Source organism: Aythya ferina (assembly GCF_964211825.1).
Source record: "Aythya ferina genome assembly, chromosome: 21".
Classification (NCBI taxonomy): domain Eukaryota; kingdom Metazoa; phylum Chordata; class Aves; order Anseriformes; family Anatidae; genus Aythya; species Aythya ferina.
In genome coordinates, this window is record NC_140319.1 from 7,317,325 (window position 1) to 7,345,090 (window position 27,766).

A 27,766-nucleotide genomic window follows, 5' to 3' on the forward strand; every position below is an offset into this window, starting at 1 on the left:
CGTATGAGCACTTTGTGGTGCAGTCTGGTAAAGGACAGAGCTCTGTGTTGTCCCGTGTCATTTTCTGCGTGTGGGGAATCCTCTGGCAGAGGGACTGCAGCCAGGAGCTAGGGGCAGCCGTGGGCTACAGCCAGGGATGTGCTCGGGACAGCTGAGGCTCCCAGCTCACCTCAGGATGTGGCTCCACAGCTACTGGCATCTGTTAGCAGCAGCGTCCAGCAAAGGTGCCCCAAACCCACTGCTGTGGCCAGTACCTGGCCAGCCTGAGCTTCCACCCAGCAGATGGAGGGGACGGAGCCATTCTGCTCCATCTCACCTGCTGCTCTCCTGGGGCTGGCAGAGCAGCCCCTTACATCTCCTCCCACTGACACAAACTCACAAGCATTAGCAGACCGTGCAGTGCGGGTCAGGCACTGCAATGACACAACCGGGAGGTTTTGTGGAGTATTTGTGTGTGCTGGCTTCTGTGTGATGGTGGCTGGGGGTGTCGAGTGAGGTGTGACTTCTGCAAGCACGCATACACCTGCCTCTCCATCCTTGTATGCTCAGCTGATTTAGCAGCAGGTAATGACTGAGGTTGCCCAAAGATGTAGGAAATGGTGGAGAATACGTGAAGGCTGCAGTCCACTAAAGACTTTGGATGCTTGTGAGTAATGCAGCCATCAAGGAATGCATTATCTCATCATGAGATAATCCTAATAAATAAATGCCCCAAGCTGTCGATTATAAAATGATATCAGTGTGTGTGCGAGATGTGGCAGACCTTTGGAAGCGGGGTGAGTTACTGTTTTGTTATTCGTAGATCAGCTGATTATCTCAAACTCCAACTGCATTTGATGTCTCCATCCAACTACATTAGCTCATACGATTTCTCCAGGACAAGCTCATGAGATCAACCTTTGTCTGGAGCATAAACTTCCAGCCTCCACTTCCCTGATCCTGACCCTAATTCCCCTCACCCTACTGATCTGGGCTCCACAGATCTGCAGCTCCATGCACACTTGTGCGTCTATCCCAGCTTTTGTGGGGGGTGCCTTTCAGTCTGGCAAGGCTGCGGTATTTTTCTCGTGGTCAGGAGGAATGTCATTTAAAGCAGGCAAGTGGAAGAGCAAAAAGCCTTGGCCCAGACCTTTTGGCTGTTCTTCCCAGGGTTAAGTTCTCTGAACCTGGGGGAAGAAAACAACATCTACTGCAAAGTGTGTGATCTCTAAGCTCCCTTTTCCAGCAGCCTGTTTTTTGTTTGTTTGTTTGTTTTTAAATCATCAGAAAAAGATGAGTGTCCAGACATTTGCAAGAAAAAATCTGGCAGATAATCTAAATAAGCCTTTCTTCCAAGGAGGTATGTCTAATATCCCTGCACAGTTTACAAAGTAGGGGCAGATTACAAAACAAAACAAACCCAACCCATCCCATCCCATCATCTTCGGTCCCACCTAGCTGAGAACAACAGCAGCAAGAAACAAGGAAAAACATCTTTCTCTCTTTCCCTCTCTGAAAAGTGGATTTTTGACATGTTGCAGCATGAAACACCTTTCCTCTGAATCTGACAAAGCCACCAGGTGGAGGGGAGAGGACTGCTGCGGGTAAATGTCTTGATTGCCTGCTCTGGCAGGGCGAGCCTTTCCCTGCCAGCCACAGACACGCGACATGCAGAGTGGGGTTTTTTGGCTTCAGATCTCCCAGGACCACCGGTGCTGCTGTCTTCAGCCAGCACTGAGCTCAGCTGACCTCGGAGCCTTGTGCACGTGGCTGATCCAAGGCATGGAGCCCCAGCACAGTACAGTCACTGAGCAGAGCTGGCGGCTCTGCACCCAGCAGTCCTCGGGGGCATGCGGTGAGGCCTCTTGGACAGGTTGCATTCGACATTTTGGTCGTGTGATTTTTGAAGCAGCAGGCGCTGGTTTACCTGGACAGCAGCCCCGTTTGCCAGTCCTGGCAGTGTTTGCCTGTACACAGACGTGGTTTCATTGTCAGACAGTTGCAAAAGCAAAGCAAGTGCAAGGAGCTGCCGTGGGTGCATGGCATTGTACGTCGCTGTTGTACTAACGGTGAACGAAGAGGTGTTCTGTGTAATAGTGGTGTGCATATCGCTGAGGCCTTGAGTGTTTTCAAACCTATTCTGTGTACAAACAGTGCTCCGTTTGCTGCTTGTGTTCCTGTAGGGTGCCTCATTGTGGTGCTATGGATTACATCCTCACACAGCTAACCTTTAAAGGAGAGCCTGTTGTTCTCTGCTGAGGACTTGCATTAAATCCTCACAGTGGAGCAGACCTGGCACCTTGATGCTCTCTCCGTGACCCTCTAATGTGTCAGGAAGCAGCACATGGCACAGCTTTGTGCTTCTCTTTGACTGCAGGGTTTCCATCAGCCGTGGGCTCCTTACGGGTGCCCTGTGCGTTCGTCAGCCGGGCAGCTGCCAGCTCAGCACCTGCACTGAGGTGCTTGTGCGCAGGTTGGTTTTCCATTCAAAATGACATCCCGCATGGAGAAATGGGATGAAGTAAAGCTGCGAAGGAAAGTTTGAGAGGATGATTGCAGCGGCAAGTCAAGAGGCAGCTGCCTGCTTGTCGTTACGTGTGCCTCCTCTGCGCTCGGAGCACTGTGCGGTTATCGGTGCCATCGGGAGAGAGAAATGTGGCAAGGCTCAGCAGCAGCAGTGGGGCGACGCTCCCAGCTGTGGCGCCTGCAGGCAAAGAAAGGTGAGCTGAGGACAAAGCCTGTGGTTGAGGCAAAATAGCTCCCAGACCTGTTTCCACGTCCTTAGATGATTGGGAATGCATCGGGCTGTTATCAGTGCATCTGCTACCACACCACCCTTGGAAACTCGCTGCTGCCGGGGATGGCAGAGGTGTGTGCAGAAAGAGCCACGAGCTCCTCCTGCCTGCCTAGGGGAGGCTGCTGTGGAAGGGAAGCAAGCCTGGCGTAATGCCCTGGAGCTGTGCGAGCCCTGAGGGCTTTCCCAAGGCTGCCTTACAACAAGGCTGAGGCTGTGGAAACATTTTGGCCAGCCAAAGTGTGTGAAGAAACAGGAGCTCCGGTGTCTGCAGGTTATTTGTGGGGACCGTGCAGTACAAGTTCATGCTGGATTCATGCAGTACAAGGAAGAGGTGAAATAATGCAGGTTTTTTTTTCACTCCGACACATCCTGGCATGGGGCTGTGCTCCCAGCCCCTCGGCCATGCCACACTGTGGGGCACCCCAGAACCCAGCTGGGGTCGTCTCCTTCCGTCCTCTTGGTTCCTTAAAACTGCTGAAATAGCTTTAACGAACTGGTACTGAAAAGATAAAGGAGCTGAATCCCACACGTGCTCATCTCCACGGATTTTAATTAACCTTTTCCCTGCAGCCCAGCTCGGTAATCCAGGCTAATTGCCATAAGGTTAGAGCCTGGTTAGCCAGATCGAGCAAACCCTCGAGCCTATCTGCTGTCTGCTTACAGCTGGGATTCCTCTCCTTCTCCTCAGCCTCTCAGAGGAGATAAACTGCAGCTACACAAAACACTCAGTAATTTGCAGGGCTGCTGTTGCCACTTTCCTTCCTCTGACAGAGTTCTTGTTTGAGATAAATCTCAGTATTTCTTCCTGAAAGGCCCGTGCGTGGTCATAGTGCATGTCACCGCAGCCTCCTCATCACACCCTCTGCTTTTGTTGGTCTTGGACTTTTTTGGTTTTGTGTTTTTTTGGTTTTGTGTTTTTTTCTTCTTGCCTACCCTCAGTTAGGCTGCGGCATGACCCTTGTTGGCTGGTGTGGCTGCTGCTTGAGGTGGGAAGGATCCTTTCTGCTAGAGGAGAGGGTGGTGAGAGCATCCACTGCTGATCTGGTGAGCCTTGTGCCTGTGCAGATGACAGCATGAGCTCCTGTTTCCTACCCCACATGCCAAGTCCCGCTCCAGGTTCTCGCTGATTTTAGTTTTTGGGTCTGCCTCCGTGGATTTTGGCAGTGCTCAGTGCTCTGCAGCCTGCCCAGTGCCCGTGTGGAGGAGAAGCCCGCGTGCTTCTCATTTTCCCTCCTTGGCACGCTAATTTCAACCAGATTTTGTCAGCTCTCCAATAGGAAAATCACCTCGGCATGTCACAGACTGCATCGTGCGGAGCCTCGCATCCTTTTGCCAGTCCTCGCTGCCAGGACGTGCTCCAAGGCAGCACTTGGTGGCTCGCTGCAGCTCCGTCAGCTTCTCCTGCTGCGCCCTCCTACCTGCACGCACTGCGGTGCTGATCCTGAAGACACAAGCCTGACATTTAGGGGACAGCATCGCTGCCCTCCCGACAGGGGTGTGAGGGGCTGGAGGTTTCTGGCCCACAACCATGCCTTATACCTCCAAAAATCTCAGAGTAGAAGGAGATGAGAAACTCCAGCAGGAAAACTGGGACGTGCCTGGTTATATGAGGTGGCTGTGGTGCTGCTGCCATGGGATGGAGGCAGAGCGAGGGCAGGGTGGAGGCGAGGGGCAGGGGCAGCATGGGCACGGCGCTGTGCGAGCACAGGGTGTGAAAAGCACAAGAGGAGAGCAGACGTTCAGAGAGGAGATGTCTAATTGCTGAGCACGAGTAATGGGGTGAAAGTAAGAAGTGTATTCAACACATCGGTAACTTGTTCTGACAGTAAAACTCTGTGGTTTTAGATTAAGTTGAAGGGCAGTGGTAGAACAGTCCTTTAAATTCAGTCCTTTAAATAATTTTATTACTCCATATAAAAACTTCCCAACCCCCAGTTTTCCCGTTCTTGAGTAAATTTAGAACAAAAAATGTTGGTCCCCAACAAAACGAGTGCTTAATACTTCCCACAGAACAGAATTTGCAGTGTTGCTTTTACTCAAGATACGCTTCTGTGATTTCTGGGAATAATAATAGCTCACAATAACTCGCAATAACTGCTTGTGTCTACTCATTCTTCAAACAGGCTCCATTTCCTCAGGTTTCCTCTGTTTCCCTTGTCCTCCTTTTCTGCTCGGGGCTTCCTAGGTGCCCTAAGCAGTGCAAAGCCTTCAGTTGAAAGGTGCTCAGAGGAGACAACCGGCTGTGTTGTTCCCGTGTGGCTCCCAAGCACGCAGTGGAGCAGCCACCACCTTCCCCTCCTGGCTTCCCACTCCCTCCCCACCCTGGTGTGTTTGCTGCTAGCTTAATTTCGTTTGGCAAATAACCTGGTGGTAATTAGCGTAAAATTTCAGCAATGGCTCCAGTCAAGGTTGCAATTCTTTTCCTGTGGTTTCGGACACCCTGGGTGTCCCCAGAGCTGCTGCCTGTGGGGAGGAAGGAGCGAGGAGCCCCAAAACGCAGCCGCAGGGCCGGGGCGAGGTCTGAGCAGGTTTTTGCACCTCTTGCTTGCAAAGACACAGCTAGAGGCAACGCCCTGCTGTGATTCACTGGGGAAATGTTTCTTTATCTCGTTAGTAACTCTCATTGACAAATACGTGCTCGTCCTTTTGCTTGGCACAGAGCTGTACGAATCCTCTTGCTTAACCTGCTGCACTGTGCCAGAGGCGGCTGTGCCTGCTTCATGCACAGGTCTGTCTGTCTGTCCGTCTGTCCATCCAGGAGCTCTGGGGCACTGCAGGAACCAGCATCCCTCACCCGCTTTAATTCCTGCACCTGGGACACCTACCAGCCATGCACACAGAAATCCTGCTCCTGCGCTAATTGTGTTAATCCTTCCATCACGTACCGCTCGAAAAGCTCCAGGGAGCTCAGTGCGAGCGGGGAGGCTCTGACCAGTAAAGAGGTGGGTTTGGGAGGGATGAGGGATACCTCAGCAGGCAAAGAGAGTGCAAAGAGCAGCCAGGTGCTGTCAGGCAGGGAGCTTTGTACTTGCAGGATGACACCTTCAGTACTGAAAATGTGGGGTTTGGTTATGGCAAATTCAAATTGCTCTTCGGCAGCACAGTTTCGAAGAGCTGCATCCTTGAGCAAGAGTCTCAGTTCTGGTTTAGCTTCAGTAATGTTTTTTTGTGTTGTTTAAAGTGCCCTGAATAAACTCGAGCAAGATATGCCCTTACCCTGAATGTCCTCTGTGAGTTGCAGACCTGTGAGTTGCTAATCTCATTCCTTTTGTCAGTTGCCATCCCAGTCCCTTTACTTCGTTTCTGAACTCTGTGTATTGCTATGACATTGTTAAGAAATGTCACCTGTGGACCAAAGAGGCTGGATTGAAAGAGCTTTGTGCTCGATACTTAGCAGCCTCCGGAGACTGCTCTGTGCAGAAAGTGCACAGAAATGTTAACAGACCCAAAGCTACTCAGGTTTTCTCTCCATGGAAAAAGGAATCGGTGGCTGGCTTTTCGGCTGCTCTTGTGAATGTGATCTGGTTCCTCCATCTGCCTGGAGAACTTTGATCCCCTCTGGTTTGAGAAGCAGTGCACATGTATATGTGTACACACGCACACCCGCATGGCAGGAATTAAGGAGCTGCACGGCTACAACCACATACATTGCCATTATTTCTAATTATAGCCAGATGGAGGAATCTTACGTCTCAGGAACTTGAGATTGCCTCTGACAAGCTTTTGATATGCATCTTAGCACTGTGCAGCTTGGAGCTCCACGGATTTGTAAATTTCTTCTCAGCTCTGGACATTATTCCTAGTATTTAAGGGCAATTCAAGGTCTGTGAAACAGGAATTAATCTCTCTCTAACCAACTGCTGTCCACCTCCTCGGTTTTGGGGCTGTGATAATAAAATATAATAGGATTTTTTTTTATCAAGAACTTGTGGGCTTGTTCCCATTTCAACTCTTGAAAGATTGCTCAGCATTTGGCAGAAGGCTTTTCTGGCACAGAGACTGTCTTTTGTTCAAGGGCATGTAGTTTTAACAATAGAAATAGACATGCAAAGTTTTATTGGCCAAGTGGATTTCTTGTAGGAGCCGTGCCTTGGTTTTCTGGTCACGGAGCTGCGCAGAGCTGGGGAGGGGGGTGAGGAGCTCTGGTTGGGATTCTCACCTTTGCATTCTAGTGCAAATAATTTGGGGTCAAACTGGACTTCATTGTGTTCTTAACCTGAATGTGTTATCATAAAACCCTTGCTAATCATAGACTTGATGCAGGTGTTAATTTGCTTTCTCATCCCTAAAGACAGAGCAATACAGAGCGTGGCTCCTCGCTGCACAGCCCAGGTTCTGCTGCGTTTCAGCAGCAGGTAAGAGAGGTCCCAGCACACATGACGTGAGATGTGTTAAACGCTCTGGGAAGTACTGAGATGAGAAACATGATAGTAAAACACGTAAGTTCAGTCTTTCATCCTGAAACATGTCAGCTCATTTCACGTGTCGTGTAAACACCATCTCTTCAGTTCTCCATTCAGCCATGAAAACTATGAAAGAGGAAAGGGAGCATTAGTGCAGAACACACAGACATTGCATCTCACCCTGCTAGCAGTTTCTGCTTTCAGAATCGTGCATATAACCCCACGGACCAGTTACTTGTGTGTGACTGTGCGAGTGTAGCTGGCAAATTTGCTGCCTACACGCTTGATGTCGGGCGTCAGGGCAGGAATTGCCTGGGCAAACCTCAGCGCTGCTGGGGGAGGCAGGGTGCTCTCACCTCCAGCACATCGCTGAGCTCTGGAGAAGGCAGTTTTTATGCTGGGAGAGGAGGAGATTGACTCAGCAGAATCCCAGCATCTGCTGCTGAGGCGCCGAGCTGTTAAACTTTGCTGCTTCGTGTTGCCCCTCGCTTCAGCCCTTTAATGTTAGGTGTTTGCTCCCACCATTGATGTCAGTATTTAGGTAACAAATGGACTTAGCTCAGCCTATCTCCAACAGAGGAAGAGCAAGGAAATTAAGATTTTAATAAATTCATAGTCCTAGAGGGAATGCCTCTTGGAAAGCGTTGCAGCAGTTGGCTCGGTCAGTCTCTACCCTGGTGAGAGGGTGATGTGCCTCCATCTGGGAATCGGGACTGCTGCAAATTGAGCAAGAGGAAGGATGGTTTATGCTGATTGACAAACAAGATGCATTTTTTTCTGATTGCATGCTTGTCCTTGAAATTTCTTAAATAGCTTGGCTGATTAAACATGATTGAAATCACAATCTTGTTCCTTTTGCATTCATTCCTCAAATCTGGAGTCGCTCAACAGAGAATAAATAATTCTGCCTTCAGATAATGTCATGCCCATTTCTCTGATTTTTTTTTTCCTTTTCCCTTCTCTTCTGCAGATGTTGATGAGTGCCAGGTTCACAATGGGGGCTGCCAGCACAGATGTGTGAATACTCTTGGATCTTATTACTGCGAGTGCAAACCAGGCTTTCGCCTGCACACAGATGGCAGGACCTGCATTGGTAAGCCAAAGTCTGTCCAGTTTCTTGGAGATGTTTAATTCTTTGTATCTCTTTTCATACCTGTAAATTTTTTGTAAATGGTTTATGTTGGCTTATGCACTTGCATCCATCCTCCAAGCAGGAAATTTGATATGGCAGTGATGGGTTACCGGTTCCTTTATTTCTCAGGATTCCAGTAGGGTTTTTTTTTTAATACGTCTCTCTGGCTGGGTTCATAATATTTCCTGTTCTTCACAATGGCCATGTGCAGTTTAGGTTTCTTGCAGTTCCTCAGTCTATTCTGGTTCAAGAGAAATAACTCACAGTGCTTTGGTGCATCTACTTTCGGTACAGGGTGCATCAGATACGGAATTTCAAAACTCATCCATAAAATAGATGCTCTTAAACACAGAGATTCAAGTCAGTCTTTGTCTTTACCTCAGCCAGCTTTCTGTGTCTGCATGGCAGGCATTAGGTGCAACAAACAGCAGAAAATGAGCATGGCTACGTGTGGAACTGTGGCCACAAAAATCCCCAAACCCGCTCCCCTGAGGTGTGAGTCAGCAGCCCGCATGGACAGTGCATGTCCAGGCGCTGTAACTTGGATGCCAGGTCAGGCCTGTGGCTGATTTCTGGGCTGATTTCTTGAAATATCGTTGCCTTCTTGCCCCAGAGCAGTGTTTCAGAGACACCGGGGTGGAGCTTAGAGTCTGCCTTCCAGCATCTGCTGCTGTTTTTATTAAACCACTTCTCCCTTACAGTTTTATTTGACACATTTTTTTTTTTTTTTTTTTTTTTGAGGGATATTTTCATACAAATGGAAAGAATTCCTGGGCGATGGTATTTCAAAGACCATTTGTTGGATTTGCTCAGAATGCAGTCACGTTCTGAAGTTTGCTGAAAACAACTGTGAGCATGTGCACTCCAGTTGGGAACGGTGATGTGAGCAGAAAAAAACATCTAGGGAAGGGGCACCACCATGTCCAGGACAGCAAGGACATGAGGCTGTTGGCATCTGTACTCTCTCTGTGGCCGTGCTTCACAGTCTCAGGGAGACGGACACTTAGGGTGCAAGGCACTGAGTGCCGTGCATGTCACTGGAAGAACCCAAGAGAAAAGGGTTGCAAATAAAGAAAAAAAGCCAGATATTCCCAGTGCTGTAGCACTGAACACGTGAGCTTGTGTTTATGGCTGTGTGTTGCAACTGTTTGCAAGTAAGCGTGTGGTCTTTCATCTAAAAATTGCCTTTGTAGTGTGTAGTTCTCCTGGTGGCATACGGTGATCCTGTCACCTCTGCCTCACTGAATAACACACAAGACAAACTGGGAAAAAATTGACCACTGGGGAGGCTTTGCTGTTCTCAGAAGGGTCAGCCCCAGAAGGTGAAACGATTTCCAAAGAAAGTGTAAAAGGGAACACAGCAAGGAGGAGCCTCGTGTTTAAAATAAATGCCTGGTTTTTGTGCTTCTGGTTTACCTGCTCACGCGGCAGTGACGCCAGAGCCTGCCCGGTGGGGTCCGGGTGTCAGGGCATCCCCGCGCCGTGTCGCTGGCTCCGAGCGCTGCAAACCTGCTTTGCATTAAACTTCTGAGCCAGCGTTTGCCATAACGCGCACAGCGTGCTCGGCGCTGGAATGCACCCGCCTGAATTACGGGGTCTCTCTTGGTGAAACCCGATCTGCTCGGGGAGCCCCAGGGGCAGGTCCCCGGGGAGTGCTGCTGGCAGGATCCGTGCCGCCGCTGCAGGGGGTGAGAGCGGGTGCCAGCTCCAGCTGCACCGCTGCCCACCACGGCTTCGAAATTAAAGTAACAACAGAGCAGCCCCCACAATCTGGCTTCCTTGCCTCAGGACTGGTGGCTTTTGTTCTTTGCGCTTTTGTGACAGAAATACACATGTATGTGTGCGCGGATATATATATCCTGCCGTCAGTACGGCTCAGTGCTGGGCCCATTAAGGCGGTTGTGCCGAGGGATGGAAGTAAACATTTTTTCTTGTAAAAGCTCAGAAAAGAGCGCACGATCTGCGGTTGCTCCTCTGCCAAATGCTCAGCATAGTGCTGGAGTGCCCGCAACGCCCCGTAGCTGTAAGGCTGGCTCCATCCCTGCTGCTGCTGGGCAGGTTTCTGCTGCCAGGCTGGGCTGTGTGCTGCAGACAGCGGTGGTCTCACGCCAGTGCTGCAGCTGGCCGGGGGCAGTTTTACACCACCCCAACCCCTTTCTTGGGTCAGGGCTGAGCGCAGCACTGGAGCTGCACTGGGTGTCATTCACTACATGGCTCTGTGGTCTGATAAAAGCTGTGTTTTGCTTCAGGTTGAGATCGCCTTGAATTTGCAGGCAGGAATCGGTGCAGCCAAAAATTGCAATTTAAATATTTCCACTAAATAAAATCAAACGGATGGGAATAAGAGCACCAACAAGCCTCCCCGCTCTGTCCCCTTGCTCTGCAGAGCCTCTGCATCCCGCGGGCAGCGCAGGAGAGGATTTTGCAGAGTATTTTGGCGGCACACGGGAATCGTTGCCGCAAGTTTTCTGGTTAAAGTCCATAAAACCACGGCTGTCATTCTTTAAATGTTTTCCAATCGCCACACAAGCCACAAAGCCTTGGTTAACTCGCAGCACTGCCCGATGCCATGCAGCTCCCCTGGAGCTGAGGAGCTCAGCTGGTGTGCCCGGTGCAGGTGATGAGCCCTCTTCCATTAACCCCAGCCTGCGAGGGAAGCACGAAGCCTCTTTTATTCCCGCAGAGGTCAAAGAGTTGAAAACCAGGTAAAAATCTTTTGCTGCTTTCTCTTGATGGCTTTGCGCCCTCGGTAGATGTTCACACCTTTGTGCTCAGTGGTGCAGGTGGTTACAGCCAGCACAATGCAGGGATAGATCAGCACAAAAATTCGGAAGTTGCTTAGGCACCTTTAAAAGCAATCTACTCTGAAGTGTACTGCGGTTCTGTAAAAATAGCTGCTTGGCTCAGAAAGCCTCGCAGTGGTTCCCGTGGTGCAGGAGGAGAACAAAGGCTCGCAGCCACGGCCAGGACAGAGCTGGGGTGTCGGGAGCTGAGCGGGGGCTGTGACCTCGCTGTGCTGCTCTCGGGGTCTGGCTGCCCCTGGAACCGTGGGGGTCACTGCATGCTTGTGGGTGCTGCAGACAGCTTGCAGCCCCTCCATAAATCCTTCTCCCCATCTCACGGGGACTCCAGCCATCGGCGGTGCTTTGGGCAGCCTGCAGCTTGGTGCAAGATTCGTTTGTTGTGTCTTTGTTGTCCTATTCTAGCAAGTTGCTGATGACTTTAATGCAAAAGAGAGAGGAAAAAGGGAGCAGACATTTCTGTTGAAAGTGAAGTAGAGCAAAAAGAGTCATTGGACGTCCTGAAATTACCTCTTTCTTTATCAGAACCACATGGGCAGGAGGCAGAGAGCTGACATCTTCAGGTCCTTCTCCACAGCTTCAGCGGGGGGATGAGCTCCAGTCCAAAGCAAAGAACTTAATGTGAGCCAATTGCTTTCGTTGGCCTGCAGAGGAGTGAGATGGTCTGTATTAACACACGTTTCTGGAAATTGTCTGAGGTTAGAATAAATCAGTTTGGGATTACATGGTGTAGCCCTCTGTATATTGAGTGCTGCAAGTGAAGAAATCTCGAGTATAGCAGCGATTTATAGTGAACAGGAGGATGATGCCATCAAGGGTTGTGCAGGCTTGAACTGTGTGCACAGGAGGGTAATTATCTGTACTTCCTAGAGGTTTTTAATCTGCATGTATTATAGAGACAACTTGCACATTTTAGAGACCTCGAGCTCCTTGTCCAGCGGTGCTACTCAGCCCTTCCTTGGAGTCAGTGGTTTTGTGTCAAGCTGCAAAAGCCAAATGCCATGCTGAACTGTAGTGACGTCTGTCTGCAGTTATTTTTCAGCTATTAGCTCACTGCTTCTGGTGGCAGGTTACCTGGATGTGGAGGAAAGGCATGATGATATTGGAGGGATGGGAAAGTGGAAGAGCCCGAGTCGTGCATCAGCACCACCTCGCAAAGCAGCAAAGTGCCTGGGTGCCTTCAGAGCTGCTGGACTCGCCCTTTCCCCAGTCCTAGGGGAGACTGGGGAACCCTTTTTGTGCCTTTTTTGTTACATTTTTGTCTGTTTGGGCCCAGGAGGACCAGGCTCAGGTTTAACATCTTTCAGCAACGCCGCATCCCTGCAGGCAGAGGAGACAGCAGCAGCGATCCTCTTGCAGACGATGAAATATCATCTGTGGAAAATCTGTCTGAACTCTAATTACAAAAAGCTGCATGATGTACAAGATGACACTGGATTTGGCAGCATTGTCACAGAAAAGTTAAGCTAGGAAAAGCATCTGGGAATGGAAATATTTTTAGAGTGGTTCTGTAAACAGAGAAAAAAAGCCATAATTAAAACAAGGCCAGCAGCGAGGTCTGCAGGCTGTTCCTCTGCCAGAAGCCAACTAAGGAGACCCAGAGCTAAAGGCCCTCGCTTTGATGGAACGACACCCAAGACAATGTTAACATTTCATTTGTTTTTCCTCGTTATTCCTGTCCTTAACTCGAATTCGTTCCTATCTCAGCAAAGCTCTGGAGCTGCAGGAGCACCCCTGCCAGCCCGCGCCTTGCCGTGGCTGCGTGCTGAGCGTGGTGGGATGCCGGGGCTCTGCTCCCTTCGTTGTGCGTGTGCCATGAGTACCGTACAGCCTGCGAGCACTGCACAGGCCGCGATGCCAGCAGCTCCTTCCCCATCCATACGTCTCTTGGCAGGGGAGGGCTTCTGGTTCCCATTAGTCGTCGTGGTCTGGAATGTACCCGTGGTGGCTGAGGCACACGGAGCACGAGGGCTCTTACTCATCATGTGCAGTCGCAGAATCGTGAGGCTCAGATGGGGTTATTAGGCTCCAAGAGTAAATTTGCTAGCAAATAACCTACACAGAAAGAAACGCAAAGGGACACAAAAAGCTCTGCAAGACCCCTGTGTTCTCACCACTTCACCTTTCATGTCTTTCATGTCTTTTCTTGGGCTGCAGACAGTGTTGGTCGAGCCCCATGTTCAGTGCTTCTGGCACACGGGTGGACTTGGGACAGGAGTGCAGGTCCCTTCAGTTCTTGTCCTGCCCAAGTTGCTGGTGGTGGCCAAATGTTGCCATCTCATGCACGGGGAGAGCTTGATGTTTCCTGTCATTTGGGGCATTTTACACTTTTTGCCACCGCAAGGCTCCACCTAAGCAGCTACCCCGTGGTACTGCATGGGCGTCATGCCTCAGCACGTGGTAAAGGCAGCCCAGGGAAAGTCTGATTTCTTTTGTGTAGAAGTTGCCTTTTTGGAAAACCTGCTTTACCGAACCTTACAGAATTTCTGTTGGCATCCTCTGTCTGCTTAAATTGTGTAATGAAAAATCTGAACTTTGGGTTTTTCCACTCTAAAAACTTGTCTTTCAGAGAGGTATGTGAAGAGGGCAGTTACTGAGATTGCACATTCATAGAATAACTGCATACTGGGAGGTTATTTTAGATGTGAGATGTGTTGGCTTGTTATGGATTGGCCAAGTTTTTTTTCCCATAAGAAGGAATGTTTTGGCAGGCTCTAGCATTGTTTTACTTTTTCATTATTTAAAAAAAAGCACTCCAATAACACATTATTTATGTGTTTCTGCATGTGCATTATTAGACACTTTAATATATCAGAATATCTTAAATGACCACCCATCTCTGCTGAAGCACTCTAAGTCTGACCCATAACTTTCCAGTAACGTCAACTACTTCTGTTGTTTCCTTCCAAATGGATTAAAGGAAACAATGTCAGCAAAGCTAACACAAACCGATAGTTCTTGCTCCAGCCGTACATTGTGTATGGCAATACTCTGACCCTATTAAGTCATTTTTATTCTCCAAAATGTTGTTTAGTTAATTAGAGGCATACGAAGGGAAGTTCACTTTGTAAAATCAGAGAGCTCTCAGCTCTGAGTCAAGGCATATTTTTTTGCATGGGAAGCGTTTGCAGAAAAAATGACTACACAGTTTTGCCTTTTTTCCCTTCTTGTATACCCTGCCAAATATTTGGTTTTCAGTAATATGCAGGAGAGGCTTAATGAAATTACTTTTGGTACTTTATCTAGAGAATATACTCTTTTAAACTCTGTAATTGGCTAAAAGGCTCAGGTAAAACAAGAGGGTAAATGCAAGGCACTGAGCAAGCTGAAAAATCTGTTTTCCTGCTATTTAAATTCAGGTCCAGAGAGGATTTTTGATAGCAGAGGGAAAAGGCTGCAAGTATTTGACCAACAAGTAATAAAAGCAGGAGACTGACATCTCATTTAATCTCTTGGCTGCTTTTTTCCCCCGTGAACATGTTCCTTTGGCCCTGGTCCCGTCTGTTCATGAGCTCTTCTGCAGGAGCCAGTCCTTGCAATGAGAGTTGCTGGCAGACACACGCTGCCTGCTCTGAGCCGTGCAAGAGCTGCCACTACCTGAAGTTGGTCTGCAGAGACATGGCCTTCCTTAGAGGGGTTTTTAGCTTCCTTACAGCATTTCTTGAAGTCAGCATGTTGGTTCCTTCTGCAGTGTGAAGAACGAGTCAGAATTACAGGGGGCCACCACTTGTGCCCCTCCATCTGCAGCCAGATGCCCCTGACATCTCCAGCCAGACATCACAGCCTTGGTGCTCGTTCTGCAGAGCAGTCCTGGCCTGTAAAAGCAGAGCAGGAGAAATGCTATTTTAAAGCTAACTAATCATAATAAGCTGTAAATAATAATAATGAGGAAAAAAAAAAAAAAAAAAAGCAGTCCACATCTTTGGTCATAAGATCTGTTTTCTGCTGTAACCTAGGCAAAACCTTCTGTTTTCTGGTTGTCTGAAATCCTTTGGGCAGGAGAGCGCCTTGCGCAAGGCCACACAGAAATGCTGTGGCACGGCCAGGAGCAGCAGGCAGGAATCCCAATTCCCAGTCCCGCCTGCACTTACTGGGAAATCACATTTCCTGCCAGCACATCTCTGAGCCCTGGCTCAGGAGGTGGCTCAGCATCAGTCTCCTGTGATGTGGGCGAGCACAGCCAGCTTGACTTTCCTGCAGAGGTCCCGTAGCCAAAGCACCGAGCTGGGCAGCATTACACCAGATCAAAGCACGGATGTGCAGGATGCACCTGAAAACACTTTTCCTTGAATGCTCCCAGAGCTGATGGTGCCTGCTTGGCCTTGCCCTGGGTAATTGGTGTCTTTTGCATGGCTTGAAGCCAGAAACTTAATTTTCTGTGTTATTTTGTTACAAGAAAATCTGAATATGCCTGAGTGCAGCTCTCTGAGCAGTAATTAAGTGGAACTAGCTGTGGCATCACACCTGCCCTGTCTGAGCAAACCTGTGAGGATTTCAGCAGTAATATAGTAACACTCACAATTAGCACACTTCACAAATTTGCCGTGAACTTTTCATTTAACAGAGTTTGGACATGTCCCTGGTTTTAAATTCTCATTTGTGGTGCTCTTCATAAACGTGTGAGCTTTGCTTTACCCTCTGAAAAGAACCTTGCCGGGCGACACAGCATTTCCCGATGAATTTCATGTCCTTTTCCCCGCAGTGGTGAACTCCTGCTCCCTGAACAACGGCGGCTGCGAGCACGACTGCGTGCAGGTGACGCTGACCCAGCACCAGTGCCGGTGCCGCCGCAATTACCAGCTGAGGGAGGACGGCAAGCGCTGTGCCCGTGAGTCCCCGTGGCACCCTGGGCACCCCTCTCATGGGCTGTTCTCGTGGGCAGGGTGGAGGCACAGACAGCATGGTCATGATACGTGAAATGGTATCAGGGCACACACTTCTGAGAGGTGGAAGACAGCAGCGTGTCACAGTAGGACAGGATCTTCTCCCCTTTCCACCTACTAAATTCATGGCCACACAGCCCCACAGCCATTATAGGTTCTGCCCTCACCTGTAGCACATGGCTGCATTTGATCTTTTCCAGCCCTTGGTTTGCTGGAAGAGTGTCTGGCCATAAATCACCATAAATCTGCAGAAGCAGCCATCTGTCAGCCATAGCCAAACCTGGTGGGCTTTTATGCTGTTCCACCATCAGCAGGAGATTCTTAGGAGCTGGAAGCCCACCGAGGTTGCAGTCAGACTAACTTTTGGGCTGCTCCAAGCAGCGAACACCAGCAGATTTTATGTCATGGTGGAGAACAGTCTTCCATGGGTTTCACACTATTTTGCTATCCATAAGTGCTTGATGCTTTGTTTTCCCATAAGTGTAATGCCAATAATAGTAGGACTGGTCTGAAATAAGCCTGCTTCTTCTCTTGGACCTCTAGTGAGGAACCCGTGTGCTGACAGGAACGGGGGCTGCATGCACCAGTGCCACAACCACCGTGGGGCCGCGCGCTGCGAGTGCCACCCCGGCTACAGCCTGGCACCCGATGGCAAGGCCTGTGAAGGTAAGCACCCCACAGCAGAGCTTTTGTAGAGAAAAACCAACTTTCTCACTGTTTAAAGTAGTGCTCAGCCTCAGCAAATGCCAGCTCATGAATTTAATGGAGTAAAGCTTGAGTCTCCCAGAGGGGCAGCATGAAGAGGTTTGGTTGGGGTCTGCCCAGGAGCCCTGATAGACGATGGGGCCCAACACCTGAGTTTCACTTGATTGGATTTTCCTGGAAGCCTCACAGTAGTTCTGAACCCTTAACGGTGTTGGTCTGGGCCCCAGTGAAGGATTTAGGGTGCAAGAAATTACTGAAAAAAATCAAAGACAGTAAACACTTGTTATTTTGAAGGAACATTTCCCACACTACCTGCTTTTCCTAATTGCTTATCCCTTGCAGATGTGAACGAGTGCCTGACAGGCCTGGCCATGTGTGCTCACCAGTGCCTCAACACCCGCGGCTCCTTCAAATGCACCTGCAGCCCGGGCTACGAGCTGGGGGCAGATGGCAAGCAATGCTACCGTGAGTACTGCCTGCAGTCCCCCTCGTCAGGTGGGGAGGGAGGTGGGTTTGCTTCTGTAGGTTGGAAAAGGGCAGAAAGAGGTGAAACCTGCAGCTGGCACTGTTTGTGCATCATTTTCTGTGAGCTGGTGGGACTGAGTCACAGCCACCTTCACCAGCAGGTTTGGGGCTGTTCACTTCTTCCACCAAGGTAAGAACTTCTAATCTTTAAAGTTACAATGAAGCCAATTTCACTAGTTTAGGGAATTTATTTGAGGCCATTTGGCTCCAAAAAGGCTAAGTCCTGCTCTTAGGGACCTCATTGGATGAGTTTGGTCAGCTGCAGATGTGTAACTGAAGAAGGAATTGAGCTAATGATGTGATCACATCTGCTACCATCAGGAAAGGAAATAAACAGCTTTGTGTAAGAATGAGCCAGATTGCGCATATGTCTTTGCTCAGCTAATACACATCAGCAGGGTCTGAAGTGAAGCTATCAGCATGTAGCACTAGCAGCTCTCACAGATGAAAGCCTCCGTGGCTGTCCCAGCGCAGGCAGCCAGCATCACTGGAAGCCGTGATGCTCCACCTGTGCGGTGGCCACAGCTCTCACCAGGAGCCTGCCACAGCACTGTGCTTTTGGGGGAGTGGGAAGGTAGGGCTTTGCAAACCAGAAATGGGTCTTGGAAGGCATCGAGTATTGGATTAGAAAGCCAGGTCTATGCCTAACAAATTTTAGCTACTTCTTTCACCTAGCATCGAGTGTCCCAGCAGGGACAATTACCCTTGGTGCCCTCAGCCAACTGGTCCACAGGTGACCCAAAGCCTAATAGTTACTGCTGCTCAAGCCTTGGCTTTCCAGGTAGGTGATGCTAGCCCTAGAGGGTCACTTTGGGCAGCAGAAAAACAAGCCCCACTCACATTCTGCTGCTCCAGAAGGAAAAGGACAGTTGAGACTGCCATAAGCCTTGGCAATACCTCTCCTTTAGCAACAGCATTACGTAGCCCTATTGTATGAGCAATGTTCCCCCACCCCCACAGTTTTTAGTATCTCCTGTGCAAAGGTCTGGCTTTGGTATTTAGTATGCATCACTAAGAAAGGGGAAAACAGAAGGAATAAATTCATGTTGTGAAATCTGAAAGATAAACTTTCCACTACGGGACAACTTTTATTTTCGACATGCACAGACCCACTGGGGAACAATCAAGCTCCCCTTCTTTCATCCTTCTTCGGCCTGAGTGCACCAAAAATGTTCTTGTAGGCAGAAACTTTTCCTGAGGTTCAGGGCTGAATCAAAGTTCCATGGTATGAGTTCCTTTTAGTCTAAGAAGGCTTCATTAACCAGACTACGGAGTTTACATAAGCTTTGCCAAGCTGAGATACGTGGCTGCTGTTGATGTTTGCGCCTGCCATTTCTGACATGTCCCCAGCTAGCTTCTATAGCTGCAGGCATCTGGAGGTTTCTGCAGTTGCTGCATTCTGCTGCTCCCATTCCTAGCTGGCATCAGAACAGCTCTGTACAGGGAAGGCTGAGCCAACTTTGGGTTGGCAGCACATCCTGCAGCTTGACAGGAATGGGAGCAGCTTTGTCTGCAGTCTGCTTCATCTCAGGGCCTGTCCAGAGCCTGCCCCACAAGTCAAGCCTGCAGAGGCCACACGGGGCGTTGCCTGGGATCTGTCCATTTATTTCTGTTATTTGGGCTTCCCAACCCAGAGGTGGCCTCTGTGCAGAGCTATTTTCATCCTTTCCCTGCTGCAGCTCGTTGGCCTCAGCAGGGCTTTGAGCACAAAAAGGCACATGCAAGGGGCTCGAGAAGATGTGAAGCTCCATGTGGGTGCCTGCTGGAAGGCATCACCCAACATACACCAAACACTGCAAGATCCTAACCAGTGTGCATGTCTTGCAGGGATAGAAATGGAGATTGTGAACAGCTGTGAAGCCAGCAATGGTGGCTGTTCCCATGCATGCCACCACACCAGCTCTGGCCCTGTCTGTACCTGTAACTTCGGCTATCAGCTTGAGGAGGACCAGAAGACGTGCACTGGTAAGGCAAGGGAAATGTCACACTTTGTTTTTACAGATGTCTCAAGTAACGAGGATCCCCACAGATCAGATGCTATATGTATATACAAAACAAGCAGATTAACAAGGCTAGAAACAGATGTCAAGTAAAAGGAGATGAGATGCTGCTCAGCTTGAAGAGGTTCACTAAGACCTACCGGGATGGTGTCTGTTGACCTCAGAGCTAATCAGCTTTTCCTGCTAGAACAGACCTAGGAAGGTGTTGGCAGATGCAGAGGCTCACATCTCAGATACCTGTAACCCTACATCTAGAAGGGGTGATGTATGAAGTGCATTGTCTGGCCTGTTATCTCAAAGTGAGCAGTGTAATTTCTGAGTGAGCGATGTGAGCAAGGCACTAGCATAGCTCAGCCCCATCACTTACACAGCTTGTGTTAGAGGAGAGGCTTAGGGTGAAACCCACCTTGAGCTCTAAGTGTCATGAAGCAGATGCATACACCCGACGCTGCATTACTCTGAGCATTACTATTTCCCTTGTGGGAAAATAACCAAGCCCAAAACTCACTGCAGTGCTCACCAGCCAGACCTCTCCTGCACCAGTGCCTGACTGGGGCACATTCCTGTGCAGCTGGGAGGAAGCATGCAGCTCCCAGCTTTCTGCATATCATGCTTGTAAAAGGACAAATTGGAAAACAAATGCCAGTTCCTGCTGAGGCTGGAACCACCCCCTTGGCAAGCACAGAACCACCTCAGGCTGCCAGCCGTGGTAGCTTCCCGCTGGGCCTCAGGAGCCCCCTTGGCCAGGGAGCACATTGTGAAGGGGGCTGTTAGCACAAAGCTCACTGATTTCAAGAAGAAAGCACGAATCCTAGCTCAGCCTGTGACAGCTCAGCAAAAATCCACCAGAACTAGTCACGGAGCGATTTTAACAATTGCTGTCAGCACTACAGAGCTGGGCGTATGCTAACACCCAGCACCCTTTGCTTTTCATTTAGATATCAATGAGTGTGACAGCGGATCTCACTGCTGTCACCAGGACTGCTACAACTACCCGGGAGGCTACGAGTGTGCCTGCCATGCCGGGTACCGGCTCAGCACCGATGGCTGTGCCTGTGAAGGTAAGCAGAGGTGTGGGGCCCTGCGAGCACGGGGACAGCGCTGCACACCTCAACGCTGCACGGTGAGGTGCATGCACAGCAGGGGATCTGGTTTGTTTCTGTCCTGTCAGCCTCCTCACCTCAGCAGGAGTTAAGGCTACTCCACTAATTAACCCCCACACCAGGCCAGCACAGCTGCGGGGTAGCCATGGGGCTTTTTCAACCCCCTTTGAAGTCAAATTGGCATCTCTGAGAGTTTCCCAAGTCTGACTGCATCAGCAATTCACAGAAATTAGTCTGTGCAATATTGGAGCCAACACTGACCATAATTTTTACCACAGAAGAGATACAGGCAAGAACAAGCATCTGTCTAAAACCCAGTTAACTCAGTGATGAATGCAATCTTATAATAAAGAGAAGAGGTTGTCCTACCTGCTTGTGAACAGCCAGGCGTCTCTGCCAGTTTCTTCCAGCTCAACCCAGTTGTCCTGTTGGCGTCCTGTTGGCTCTGATGAGCAGCCTTCTCAGCAGAAAGAATTTGGGACTTTTATGTCTTCCTAATGATTTTTTTCCTTAGCAAAGCTCTCCAGTAACACTCCACAGGTGGAAACCAAGGTTACCCACTTGCTTCTACACAACTAGCCAGAGAAGTAAAGCTTAGTGCTCGATATTCAGAAGCCTGGGGCTCCCTGCTCACTTGGTAGCCTCCCTTAACATTTGGGGTCAGCTGGCTTCACGCAGCCTGCTCACTGCTCTGCAAACATGCAGCAACCCCCTTGTTTTCTAGACGTGGACGAGTGCTCCTCACACAACGGCGGGTGTGAGCACACGTGCCAGAACCAGCTCGGGTCTTTCCAGTGCAGCTGCCAGATCGGATACAAACTGGACGAAGACCGAAGGGGCTGCATCTGTAAGTGCTGCATGTCAGGCTGCCAGCACCCCAACCCCTCCAGGCACAGGACCCACACATGCAGGCACTCACAGCACTCATTAGCAGCAGCAGAAGGCTCCCCTGGCAGCACCATGCTTGTTTCAGCAGTGTCACACACAGCTTTTCTAACAAGCCTAGGGATTTTGGTACATTTATTGTAGCCTGCAGTCCTGACCCCACACTAACCAAAGGACCAAACCCTTTTCACAGTCACTCACATCTACAGTTTTTCCCTATAATAAACAGGATTTTCTCCAAGTGGTGGCCTCCTTATCACACCCCCAAGCACACTGCCATCCAGTTCACTCAGCAGGGCACCCAGCACCCATCCTCTTCTCCAAATGACCCCCAGGCACTGCCCAGCTCCCTGTTCCTGGCAGTTTGTGATGCCTGCACCCAGAGGAGCAGCACCCCATGCCTCCCCACCCCAGCAGAGTGCCAGCCCTGCCCTGCCGTGCCCTGCCCACTTTTATAGCTGAGCCAGTCCTGCTCCAAGTGCCTGTGCTTACCTTGATTGCATGACTTTTAACCCTTGTTGCCCTGCAAAGGAAGGGAGCTGGTATTGTAGCTGACACGTACTCATTCTTAAAGGAGCACCAAGCTGAAATGCATTGCTCAGGTTTGTTAGATGGGCAGACTTGTTAAATTTTCTAGAGAAAGGTTGAATTATCTGAAAACACAAGGAAGCTGTGTGGCTCTGGCCAGAAAACCTGCAGGGCAAAGGCGATGGAGCGGCGGTGGTCCCAGTTACCTGGGCAGCCCGAGCTGCCCATCCAGGCTAGGAGCAAAGTTTCTCACTTGGTCGGCTGTGCCATGTTCTAGCCAAAACAAGGAAACAAGCTGCAAAAATTTGAAAGAAACAGATTCTTATTTTAAAGGTGTCAATGTAGAGATCGGCAGAGCATAGCACACCAAATCAGCTGCACCAACCCCATACAGATGTTTCTGGTTCCCCTGTCTTATCACACAGGGTCTGCCCTGTTATCTGCCCCTCAGATGAGTTCTTTTTTTTTTCCAACCCTTGATTTTGTAATCTCCATGACTGCTTCCCTAGCCATAGATGACCCAGTGGAAGCTCTGGATGCTCAGCACCCCGTTATCCGCCCGATCCCTCACGTCGCAATCCTGCGGGATGAATTCACCCAGCTCTTTAACGAGGACTATGAAGAAGAGGACGAAGAGATGGAAGCAAGAGGAGAGCACACACTTTCAGAAAAATTTGGTGGGCATTTAACCAATTAACCATGCGTGCCAGGCACACTGGCAGCATGCATCAGGTACCCTTTCTGTGCACACAGACCCCCCCCAGATGCTGTTAGCTTTGCTGGGGGCTGTAACGTTGGGGTTAATGCCCAAACTCCCCGAGTTGCTGGAGCAGCCCTGGGGACGGTGTCTCACCACGGCTCCTCCTGTTGCAGTCTGCCTGGAGAACACCTTCGGCCCCGACTGCAGCCTGACGTGTGAGGACTGCCAGAACGGGGGCACGTGCAATGCCGAGGGGACCGGCTGCGACTGCCCGGCCGGCTGGAGCGGGCTGCTCTGCAACCAGAGTGAGTGGTGCTGCAGCGGGGCAGGCCGGCTGCACTGCCAGCCCTGCCTGCCAAAATCCGGGCAAGAAAGAGGAGAATGCGCCAACCTCCACTTGGTCAGATGTAGCACTGTAGCCCTTTGCTTCTCTTGCTTTTATTTGCTGCGTTTATCTTGGCAAAGCCAGCAGAAATGCCCAGTTTCCCTCTTCTCATTCCCAAAGAGACCCTAGGGCATTTTTCTCTGTGCGTCAGACCTGCAAACATACATATTTGGTGTTAAATCTGAGTTAGTGTCAGGCTGCATGTAAACCTACCGCCACTGTATTAGGCTTTGCATTCTCTGAGACCAAGAAAATATTTACAGTATTAATGAGAACCCTTTTAGTGTCTCTTCCCATAAACTTCTGCCACAAGTGCAAGCCTTCTTGTGCTTGAGAAAGAATTAACCTGCTTTTCTAGTGGCCCAGATAAAGCCTGTTGGTAGGTTATATCTGCAACCAAAGTAAGGAATCGAAGTTATGAAAATCCAACGTCATCAGTTCATTTGCTCTTAGCTCTTTAGCCCCAAGAAGGCAAAAACACTTGTTGCCACAAACAGCTGCGCCTGCTCCCCGCCTGCCAGCCCGCAGCCCCTTGCTGCCCTGCTCTGGCGGTGCGGGAGCAGCCCCACGTCCCGCTGACCTCTGCCATCCATCCCCAGCCTGCCCGGCCGGCACTTTCGGGAGGAGCTGCAGCCAGGCCTGCCGCTGCCAGAACGGGGGCACCTGCGAGCCCAGCACGGGCGCCTGCCGCTGCCCGCCCGGCGTGGCCGGGCCCCGCTGCGAGGACGGTAAGAGCCCGGGCAGAGGGGGGGACAGCGGGGCTCTGCGCGTCCTTTTCTCCACGTGTCAGTAGGGCCTTTGGTGGGATTTGGTGAGCGGGTGACCAGGCATCCCTGCTGCCATCAGATGTTCCTGCTGGGCATCTCTGGGGCCTCGGGAGGGTTTCCACAGAGCCTTGTGTGGGTCCCTTTGGAGCCGCTGGCTGAAAGCATCGTTGGATCATCCCAGTGCTTGAGGGACCCCGATGCATCCCTGCTCCATCCCCTGCTCCATCCCTGCTCGGTGTTTCTCTCTCCCAAAGCATTAAAATCTTGGGAGCACCGTCTAAAAACACAGAAGCAGTGAGACAATAAGGGATTCAGACAAAGTGGCTGCAGACAAAAGGTTCAGAGCATATGGAAACTATTATTGAAGGAGGAGACTGAGGCAGACTATAAATGAATGCTGGAGGTACCCAGACCTCTTCTCTCTATAATCTGGTGATTGAGGCATACAGGGAAAAACCAGGCAGGTAAGGTTAACACCAGCAGCGAAGAAGTGATGTGATGTCCCACTTGCTGCTCCTCAGCCTGACGCTGCAGCCACAGGGGAAGGCTTGTGCTGCCTGGCCAGACGCTGGCTGCAGCTTTCTGCTGACACGGAGCGTCTGCCATCTGCTTCTAATATTAGGATCTTCAGCATGAAAGAGAAAGAGCAATCCCTCTATTCCCTTAGCAGTGCAAACACCGCTGTTGCTTATCGATAGGAACAGCCTCATGGTTTATTTGTTCACATACGGTGGAGCTGTCTCCCTGGAGCCCTGCAGCACGGCTCAGCACCCATGGGTGCCCTGGGGACACCGCAGGTGGCTGCAGAAGGGCAGGCGAGAAAGACAGGCTGCAATGCCACAGGGACAGACTCAATTTGGAGGTGATGCAGGGAATCTGATCGCTCTTATCATTACCTGTTGCACAGGGACACAAGCACGTTCTGGTCAGAAAGCAGTTCCACCCTCGCTGCACACTTTACTTAGTTCATTGCTGACGGCACACGGCTCTGGTTTTGCGATGTGTTTTTTTTTGTGATGGACATAAAGTGACAGACCCACATTTCCTCATCCTCCCGGAAAATCTCTCTTTATTTATCACCAGGGTGCCCTAAAGGATTTTTTGGGAAACAATGCAGGAAAAAGTGCAACTGTGCCAACCGCGGTCGTTGCCATCGGATTTACGGCGCCTGTCTGTGCGATCCTGGCTTGTACGGGCGGTACTGCCACCTAGGTATGCGTGTCCACACCTTCCTTATGAGATGAGTATTATTCTCAGATTGCAGCCCGTTTAGGTTCCATCCCTGGAAGGGTCAGTGCTGGGTGGTGGCAATGTTTCTGTCCCCTGTCTGTGATATTTGGCCTCCTGGGTCACTTGCTTTCCTGTCCTCCTCCCCACCCAGCTTGCCCCAAGTGGGCGTTCGGCCCCGGCTGCTCCGAGGAGTGCCAGTGTGTGCAGCAGAACACGCAGGACTGTGACAAGAGGGACGGCTCCTGCCGATGCAAGCCTGGCTACCACGGCACGCGGTGCGAGAAGGGTGAGTTGTCCAGGAGCGCTCACTGCCATCCCCCTCCCTCCTCCCACAGCCTCTTTTCCCCTGATTTCTTTGGGAAAAAGCTCAGCTCGCTTTCCATCCTCCTAGAACCTTTTTGCCTCTTCTTGCTTCGATTAGGAGCAAAAGTTGTTATCGGAGGGAAGTGATTCTGGCAGTAAAAGCAGGTGCTGGAGCTGTGCCCAGCTGCTGGCTCGGCAGGGTGCTGCTGCCTCTCCCTGTCTCTAATACCAGCCCTTTTCACTGTCCGTGATAACAGAATGTGACCCTGGCTACTACGGAGATGGCTGCAGGAAGAAATGCGGCTGCTCCCCAGAAGTGCCCTGTGACCACATCACTGGAGAGTGCCGGAAGGAGTGTCCCCAGGGCTACCACGGGGACAACTGCGACCAAGGTAAGGCCACGCGAAGAGCAGGGGCCCTGCAAGGCAAATGTAAGATTGTTTTTTGTGTGATGATGCTCAGAGGAGCACAGAGGTCCTGCTGCTGGATGAGCGATGCTCTCCTGACTTCAGGTGGTCGCTGCTGTGCCATGACACACGGACACTGCCACTGGGACCCAGTGCTTAGCTCCTGCTTTCTTCTTCCTTCCTTCTCCGAAGGCTTTCTGCCTTCCAGAGGCACAGCTGGAGGGGTTTCATCTCTCACTCCACCCGTGTCCCAAGCTTCTGCTTCTTGCTGGAGCGCTCTGAGGTTCCCCAGCCTGCACGCTCTCGAGGAGCCGTGTACCCCCAGTGTTCCTCCCACACACAAACTGTTCCTTTGCAAAACAACATGAAAGGGCTTGCACATTTCCGCACGGACCTCCTAGCCCAGCTCTAGTGAGTGGAAATTTGAAATGGCTTCAGATGACACAAGAGCTGCCACTCGCAGGTCTTTATGAAAACCCTGTGATCTCTGAAGAGCAGGGAAAAGGGAATTCTCAGGCATAATGATCCTTATTCAGAAAAGAACAAGGTCTCACTTTATCCTGCCACTTGGGCATCTCTGCTTTTGCAGATGAAGGTGATAGTTATCTAGCTATCTTTTTTTTCCTCCCTTTGATGTCTTTTTGCTTTCTGGCAATCAATCCCCAGGAGAACAGTATCATATTTTCCGTTCTGTTCGCTATCCTGTATTGAAGTTCTATTTGATCTGCAAGTGTGAAAGAAAATTTTATTCTTCATTCACATTAGGATTTAAACTTCTGCCTCTATATGTACCCTCCGGAGCAGCTCTCTGCTCATCACATAAAGGCCAGTTGGCATTGTGATAACTGAACTACACAGCTCCAGGCATGCAGTATAGCACGGAGGGAGCAGATTTTTAAGATCCTCGGAGATAGGTGGGCTGTCAGAGAGCTTGATGTTCTTCCTGTAAAGGTGTCTGAGTGTACCTCAAGGCAATGAGTCATTGGTGTGAAAGTTGAGGTGATGATTACAAAGCACGAACACAGTTCCTGGAAAATAATGGCTTGTGCCAGCCTCGGAGCTGAGCAGCCACTGAAAACCGTGCTCCCATCTCGTGAGGTTCCTTCCTTCTCAGTCACACTTCAGCTGGTGGGAGCCAACCAAAAACGTGCAAAGCTGGGCTTCTGCAGCGTCTGACGTGCTGCACTCCGAGAAGACTCGCTGCACCCAGGAGCTGGTGTTCAGCATTTGAGTTTTGATCCGAGCATCCCAGGAGTTTCTGCAGTGAGATTTGCCCAAACATTCCATCCACACCCAACCCAGAAATTATAACTATTAGCCTAATTAAGTTACCAGCATGTGATTATCTTGCACAACACCATAAATGATAGAACATAGCTGTTCTGCTGGTCCAAGCAAAAGCTGCAGATCGTCATGAGCAGTTCCGAGGAAACAAAACAAGTTTTACTTGTGGTAATATCAGTCTTGGTTCTCTGTTCTTTGTTCAAACCAAATGACAGTGAACTGTTTCTCTTGCTAAGCCGCATGCCTGCAGTCTGCTCTCCCTCCCTGACGTCCTCGTCCTGAGGAATGGGGGAGCTTGGCCCTGGTGAAGGCAGGGTTGGTCTTGGTCCTCCTTCTTCTGGGCTCGTTGGCGTTGCTGCAGGGCCTGATGCGTAACACAGAGCAGGCACAGCGATGGTGCTGCAGGTGAATCCTCCTCTAGATCTCATTTTCTGACCATTAACGTCACCCCTTCCATAGACAGGCTTTCCCTCTGCAGAGCACGGCCAGATGAAGGAGGGGAGATGCTGGTGGCCCTGCAGCAGCCTGGGAAGCCCCTGGTCCAGGTCCTCCACGTGGCGGGACGCTCGGTGCCCGTGCAGTCGCAGCCAGCCAGGGCTCGGCGCATTCGGCCAGGGATATTTTTAAAAAGAATAAGAAAGGAGCTTGAGCCTGTAGGGGGGAGTCACAGGAAATAACACAAATATTTGTATAGAAATAGTAGGCTTTTGGCTGTTGTTCGGATCTGGAAATGATTAAAGGGTGAAGACAAACATCTGCCATCAATTAGCACAGAGCAGGAATAACAAAAACTCCACTGTGTCACTTGAAATCTACAAGCTAGTGTGCTTTTTCCTCCATTAATTATGAATGCTGGTGCATTTGTATCTGCCAGAACCTTTTGAAACATTGGCTTCAGAAAGCGAAAAGGACTGCAAGCATGGAGTGCCTGGGGGGGCTCAGCTAGGTT

At 50.3% G+C, this 27,766-nt stretch overlaps 1 protein-coding gene and 1 long non-coding RNA gene across 3 annotated transcripts in view; one reads left to right on the forward strand and one right to left on the reverse strand.

Moving 5' to 3' along the window:
- Positions 1-27,766, forward strand: part of MEGF6 (multiple EGF like domains 6) — a 73,411-nt gene that overhangs the window by 34,657 nt on the left and 10,988 nt on the right. For both annotated transcript variants that reach the window (XM_084495125.1, XM_084495126.1), the window contains 13 exons: positions 8,150-8,272; positions 15,815-15,940; positions 16,539-16,661; positions 17,043-17,165; positions 19,053-19,190; positions 20,164-20,286; positions 21,053-21,175; positions 22,251-22,418; positions 22,615-22,746; positions 23,426-23,554; positions 24,677-24,805; positions 24,975-25,109; positions 25,384-25,518. In XM_084495125.1, the coding sequence (XP_084351251.1) occupies positions 8,150-8,272; positions 15,815-15,940; positions 16,539-16,661; positions 17,043-17,165; positions 19,053-19,190; positions 20,164-20,286; positions 21,053-21,175; positions 22,251-22,418; positions 22,615-22,746; positions 23,426-23,554; positions 24,677-24,805; positions 24,975-25,109; positions 25,384-25,518 (1,707 nt within the window). The remainder of the gene's footprint in view (positions 1-8,149; positions 8,273-15,814; positions 15,941-16,538; positions 16,662-17,042; positions 17,166-19,052; positions 19,191-20,163; positions 20,287-21,052; positions 21,176-22,250; positions 22,419-22,614; positions 22,747-23,425; positions 23,555-24,676; positions 24,806-24,974; positions 25,110-25,383; positions 25,519-27,766) is intronic.
- Positions 13,833-21,057, reverse strand: LOC311422253. Its single transcript, XR_014685243.1, has 2 exons — positions 20,698-21,057; positions 13,833-14,927 (listed from the first exon to the last, which is right to left on the reverse strand). It is a non-coding gene; the product is annotated as an uncharacterized lncRNA (long non-coding RNA).